Raw genomic sequence first — 6958 nt, 5'->3', positions numbered from 1 at the left:
GTTTAGAGTTTTACAAGCTGTGCGTCTGTGGCGACGTTCCTGCACAAAATCACACAGTCACACATGTTCCATCATCACCGAGCGGTTATCTTCCTGCCAGAGAGGTCAGGTTAAGCTACCAAACAGACTCACTCTTCACCTCACCTGTGTGTGAAGCGCCACACTGGTTCTTCTTTGACAAGTGCTGCAAGTAAAAATTACCAAAAGAAAAGGTTGACGGTGATGCTTCACAAACAAATGCAATGACCACTTTTTGGTACATGATGGGTGCTGCATAAGAGAAGGCAGCAGACATCTCTGAGGCTGCCAATTTTGTGAATTACTTTGTATGTTTTAAGGACCTCAGGGTATATTTTGGACACCACAAGTGTTTGTTTTTTGTATATTAGTGATAACTGGCCATTGGTCCTGCTCCTCAGAAATGTCTGTCAGTGGACTCCAACAGACAAACGGACACATCGCTGCTGGTCATGGGTTTAAAGTGTTGGTGTGTTTAATAACTGTGCAAAGAATAATACAGCTAAGTCAGTTTGTTACCCGTTTTTAGAGTCCCTACAGTCTGTATAGCTCTACGTTCATTAGACGGTTTGCCTGTAAACTCTGGACTAATGTTGTGTGTTCATGTGTTCATTCTTATGTCACTGTGTGCTGATTTTTGTGTGTTTTTCTGCTAGTTTTCCCTCCAGACTGGCAGCCATGCTGACCAGCTTCATAGAGGGTCTGCTCTGCTGCCTCGCCTCAAAGTCAGCCAACGTTGTGGTTCCTGTGGAAACCTCAGAACCTGCCGACGGCTACGAGTTCGTGGAGGTGAAACCGGGCCGCGTCCTGCGGGTTCGACATATCGTTCCTGACCGGCCGGTGGTGGAGGAACCCACCGGACCGGGTGGCAGTGTGAGCTGCAAACGAAAGATCACCGTTTATCGCAATGGGCAGCTGTTCATTGAGAACTTGGGCGACAGGGCGAGTACCGAGGTGAAAAACTGTCAGAATGGAGAGTCAGAACCCAACAGTACTGTGGAGGTTGAACTGACAGACTCTGGTCACTCCCCACTGCCCGTCAGAATCCGTGAGGGCAGGTCAGACTCTATCACAGCTGGAAACAACGGGGCGTCTGAAACAGGAGCAGCAGGAGACGCACCTGCTGCTGGACAGACTGAAACGTCCCAGCAGCCGAGGAAGCGCCGGAGGAAGCCAAAGCGCTCGGTGGTGATCGACTGTGAGAGGAAAATATCAGCCTGTAAAGGGACGCATTCGGACGTGGCTCTGTTCTTCATCCATGGAGTGGGAGGCTCGCTGGATATCTGGGGAAGCCAGCTGGACTTCTTTTCTCGGCTGGGCTACGAAGTGATCGCCCCGGACCTGGCGGGTCACGGAGCCAGCACAGCGCCACAGATAGCTGCAGCGTACACTTTCTACGCCCTGGCTGAGGATATGAGACTCATCTTCAAGAGATATGCACGCAAGAGGAATATTCTAATAGGACATTCTTATGGGTGAGTTTAACATCAACACATTCATGCAAAGTGTAGTAAAACTGACAGAAATCATCCAGGATGGTTCTGGAGGTCTCCTCAGAAGAATCACACATCAGTGTCTCTGTGTTGTTTTTTGTATAGATGTTAAAGATGTTTAATATCTTTCAGCCAATACAAAATGTTCTGTAGTTAGTCCTGTTCAGACCACAAACAGCGCAGGTCTTTGGATAAACATCAAATACAGAAAAACACAGATACAACACAGATTTTTTTTCTTTTACAGAATCTGCTTACTACAAACGCTTAATTTTTGAATAAGACAAAATCAAGTGAGTTTGATAAAATATCATGTTTTTAAGCTGTGGTTTTGAAATGAATAAATCCTAAAGGAACCGCATGTTTAAAATGATTAGTTCAAGGCCCAGAGAAAAGTAATCAATGTGCTGATTCTTGCTGCTTTTACACTTTGTTGTTCTGATAAATGGAACAACTTGTCGATCTTTTAAAAGATAAAATGCCTTTTGAGCTTGTTGGTGGGTTTTAGGGTTCACATGTTAAATGTGTTTCTCACTAAACATTGAGAAACACGTTTCCAAAACTGAAACAGTATCAGTTTGTTAATCAATAGACAATTAATTAATTGTAATTTTAGTAACTGTTGGGAAAACATTTTCTCACTTTAGCTTGTAAAATATTAGCATTTACTCCTTTTTTTCAGTTTTTTATCATTTAAAATTCAATGAATTTAGATTTTCTTCAGCTGGTCGGATAAAACAAAGAAGCTGGTCGAGTATAATCAGCATTTTTTCTCTGTTTTCATTCACATTATGTAAAATAATTAACCTCATTTGTCAAACAGATTCAACAATGATAATATGATCATTCTTTAATGAAGCCCTGTTTGTTATTTATTGCGTTACTTCTAATTGTTTTTACTGCTTCTTCTGTTTGTTCTTAATGCAATACAATATATTCACAATACATTCTTCACACACTAAACGCTAAATTCCAATATTTTTAGTCCCATGAGACTTTCTATATCAACACATTACAACCTGATCACCTTGTTTCTCCCAGTCTGTCCTGTAACACGTCCTCCGTTCTGCTTTGCCAGTGTGTCGTTCTGTACCTTCCTGGCCCACGAGTATCCAGAGCAGATTCACAAAATGGTGATGATCAACGGTGGAGGTCCCACAGCTCTGGAGCCCAGCCTCTGCTCCATCTTCAACCTGCCCACCTGCGTGCTTCACTGCCTCTCCCCGCTGCTGGCCTGGAGCTTCCTCAAGTAAGACTTGACAGCAAAGAAATCAGGAGGATAAACATGAAAGGAGGCACTGGCAGCTGTGTTCTCTGGTAAAATACGTGTAAAATATCTGACAGCCCATCCAAAGGGCTCTGACATCAAACCTTTATTGACATGAACACAAACATGATATATGTGCAGCTGGTTTCTACGCAGCTAATTCTGCCTTTGTGTGGAACCATGTGTGCGGTTAATTCACCCACCTTACATTAATGTTTAACATCATCACACTCCTGATTTTTTATCTTCTTCCTGCAGGGCTGGCTTTGCTCGGCAGGGTGCCAAGGAGAAGCAGTTGCTGAAAGAGAACAATGCCTTCAATGTGTCGTCATTTGTACTGCGCGCCATGATGAGCGGGCAGTACTGGCCTGAGGGGGACGAGGTTTACCACGCTGAGCTCACAGTGCCCACCCTGCTGGTTCATGGCATGCATGACAAGTTTGTCCCTGTTGAGGAGGACCAGCGCATGGCAGAGGTAACCGGGTGGAGGCCTTAAGCCCAGGGTCTGAACTTGATTCAATGAAACGCTGTCGTACTGTGACCAAAACGTTTAACATCAGAGAACAAGATGGTCAGCGTTAGCTTTGTAGGGCTCGTTAGGCTTAATGGATGATTATCCTTGAAGGAGAATGAAAGGATGTGCATTTGCAAGGTGTCCAGGTGACTTCCAGCTACAGTCACAAATAAATCAATGCATCTGCTGGATGTGTAAATATGAGGATGCTTCAAAAAGTCCACAGGAGAATGATTGTTTTTCAGCATAGTCTCCTTTGACATCAATGCACCAGGTCCACTGATGTTAAAGTTCCACTCTCCCTCAGTGGAAGAAGGCCAGATGTAGAGTCTGCAGAAGCTCCACAACAACATGCATGACTTCCATCATGGTGACCATGCACATGGGATTTCAGTTTGGAAAGCAGATAGAAGTCAGATGGTGCAGCTCGTGTGATTGAGGAGCATGTGGCAATAGTTCAAAATCACATCTGACACATTGCCACGGAGCAACAGCACAACCGCTCGAAGCTTTCCTCTTCTTTAGTAAATTATTTTGTGGACAGTGATCGCGGGAGGCTGGAGTCTATCCCAGCTGACTCAGGGTGAAGGCAGGTTCACCTGGACAGGTAACCAGTCTATCACAGGGCTACACTTAGAGAATGCGATGCAAACCTTCTTGCTGCGAGGCGACGATGCTAACCACCGCTCCACCTTGCAGCCCTGTGGACAGTGATATAAGGTTTTATACGATACAGTTATGGCCCACAATGGAAGTTACGTCCCTTGTTTCCGGGTGATGCAGAGAACTTTTTGAAGTAAATCAGCATATCAACTTAAAAAAGTATATTTATTATCTATCTTAAACACTAACCTACTCCCTTCAGTGAACTTGCCAACGTAACGTAGTTGTTCACTTCACACTAAAATTATAGAGGCTCCACTCTGACTGACTTCAAAAGGCAACAGACTAACAGCATCTGTTTCTTCTTCTACATTAGCTCTTTGGCCTCCTGATGATCAGACTGAATTGTTTCAGTTTATTGTATCATGTGAACCGCTGAAATCGTTCAGAGGTCTAATACTGTGGCCCAAAATGTACATTTGCCAAGTTTTGTTGATGGCACAAAGATGTAACTATTTCTTTGCTTCCTGCTTTTCGTCAGATCCTCCTGTTGGCGTTCCTGAAGGTCTTGGAGGACGGCAGTCACATGATCATGATGGAGTGTCCCGAGGCTGTCAACACACTCCTGCACGAGTTCTTCCTCTGGGAACCAGTTACCCATGTACCGCCAAAGAAAGAGTCCAAAACACGTCCAGAGACTGCCAAAGCTCAAACTGACAACACCAAGGCGATATCTGAGCTCGCCAAGGTCCGGCCCGCAACTGCCAGGCAAACCTCATCAAACGGCAGAACAGAGGAGAAGCCAGACAGCAAGGCCAAAAAATAACTGAAGATTAAAGCTGAGTCAGACCGAAGCTGAAACGCTGATTGTTACAGTAAATCATGGCTGGCCAGGCGCTCAGTGCGTCCTGAGGAACTGGGCTGGTTTGAGCCAAAACAAAAAAGCCAGTTCGTCTGAAGCGGTCCAGCTGGATGGTGGAGGTGGGATGCTGCAGGGAGTTTGAGTCCAGTTACTGTATGTCAAGCTGCAGAGCCGAAGGGAAAAGGAGACAAACATGGTCTAATCTTCAGCTTACAGCTCCCAGTCCTGAGCATTCAGGAGGGAGGATGTGGTTGTGCCTTGAGGTGGTGTGCAGTGGACACAGTAACTCACAGTCATGAGGCCAACGGTGAGAACTGACAGTCACCATGTGGCAAAAGCGACAAACTTCTCTGGATAAATAAAAACAAACCTGGTCTGAGTTTGCCCTTTCTTTGAAGGTGGAAAAGCAAATTGCATCAATCAGCCACCTGGTCGGTATGAGACACGCTCCTGGTTGACTGTGAGCCAAAACTTCATGGAGTCTAGCTGGATAGTAAATTAGCCGAATGCATTAACGCTGTTGTAGTTAAATTGCAACACACTTGTGTATTTTGTGTGTGTGTGTTGGTGTGTTTTGAGGGTGGATTTTCCCACTGCGCCCATCTATTACAAACATCACCTGTTGTAAAGGTGAGAGTTGCACACATTGTCCATTGCTGTACTCGGAGTAGCACCGAAAACAACTGAGAGGACGTCTAACAATTAAAAATGCAAGTTGTTTTTCTGTAGTTCTCGGAATTAAGTTGTTGCTTCTGGTGTTTAACAGAAATGCATAAAAGGATGTTTAATCGCTGACTTGTCAAGCAAATCAGCGATTTGTCAAGCTTGAAAAGTAATAAAAACATGAAGCGCTGCTTAGGACAGAAGTGAAAGTAAATTTGCTGCTTCCTAGAATACAGGAAATGGTTGTTCACTTCAGTGTGCTCGGCTAAATTCAGCCAAAGTTGAGGCTCAACAGTGAATCATATCCTCACGTGAACGGTGCAGATGTTGTGCACACAGTAGATGTCAAAACAATAAAAGAAAACGTCGTGTGCTGTGATGCATCAGGGAAACACAAAAGTGGTGTGTGATGTAAATGCAGCCCAAAGTGTGCCCGAGCCGATGTTCTGGTACTGTAGCAGTCTTGATAGCCAAGTATTCCTGTATCTGATGTATGCACTCCAGAGTTCAGGGTAGAAAAAAGCTTGTTGCTGCGTTCTGAATCTGTTCTGAGCTCCGTCACGGCACAGACAACCAGCTGCACCACTGAATCTTCTCTAACCACTGTTTGACTACTGAGATGTTGTGTGTAAGTCTTTACGTTGTTGTTGTTTGTGCTGCAGGTATCTGTAACGTACACAAACCTCCTCAGAGGCTCTAAACTCAGAGGTTTGATTTGTACTGTAGAGGGAGTGGATGAGCGCAGGGCTCAATGTTTGCTCTCAATTTTGTAGCACTGGATGTTTTTATACATATAGGATTTACTTTTTTATACACTTTACTTTCACTTGTGATGGATATTTAGAATTTTTAAAAGAACCTGTAGCCGAATCAATTGAAGATGCAGCTTTTGATTGTCCTAAACTGATAACCTGTACTGTTGTTGTTGTTGTTGTTGTTGTTGTTGTTTTTTCAAATCTTGTGTGTCTTAAATTTTGTAACTGTTTGCCTTTGACAATGACAAACTGCTGATTTACAAAATTATCAAAGTAAATGTTTTTATGTTGTGAATTTTCAACAAATTCTTCCGTTTAGTTTTTTTTTTTCTACACTTGTGCTGGCGCTGCTTTTAGTCTGGTTCAGCCAGTGTGGGTTTGCTGGATGTGAACTCTCTGCGACCTACACAAACAGGCCTGTTTGTGAATGCAGTCGTGCATCCTCTGGGTCCTCTGGGTCGTGAGGCAGGACCTCTGTGGATTTGACTTGTTCTGCTGCATCCGGCAGACGCTCTGGGGAGTTTGAAAGCTGGGTCCACGCTTTGGGTTTTATGTCGTGTTCTTCCAGCTGTTCCTGAGTAATTTTTACAGTTTTTGTTGAACAACTTGTTCTGCTGAGGCTGAGGATGATATGTCACAAACTAGAATATAATTTGGAAGAACAATACACACCTCAACAGAAAAATTGCTCCACAGCGCCACCTTCTAAATTGTCAAAAGCACATTTGGCCTAGAGCTACGCAATTTTGTAGGCATATAGAGCAGGTCAGGATGAATAAAAAA

At 44.1% G+C, this 6958-nt stretch overlaps 1 protein-coding gene across 1 annotated transcript; it reads left to right on the top strand.

Annotated features, from left to right (window-relative positions):
* Positions 1-690: 690 nt before the first annotated feature.
* Positions 691-4721, top strand: abhd8b (abhydrolase domain containing 8b). Its single transcript, XM_008284773.1, has 4 exons — positions 691-1493; positions 2590-2760; positions 3037-3253; positions 4437-4721. Exons 1-4 carry the CDS (start codon positions 697-699, stop codon positions 4719-4721), a joined length of 1470 nt encoding a protein of 489 aa, XP_008282995.1. The 5' UTR covers positions 691-696.
* Positions 4722-6958: the final 2237 nt, after the last annotated feature.

The sequence above is a fragment of the Stegastes partitus genome, unplaced genomic scaffold, assembly GCF_000690725.1.
Source record: "Stegastes partitus isolate 25-593 unplaced genomic scaffold, Stegastes_partitus-1.0.2 Scaffold371, whole genome shotgun sequence".
Classification (NCBI taxonomy): domain Eukaryota; kingdom Metazoa; phylum Chordata; class Actinopteri; family Pomacentridae; genus Stegastes; species Stegastes partitus.
Note: the sequence above shows the minus strand (reverse complement) of the source record. Positions and strands in the feature narration are given on the sequence as shown.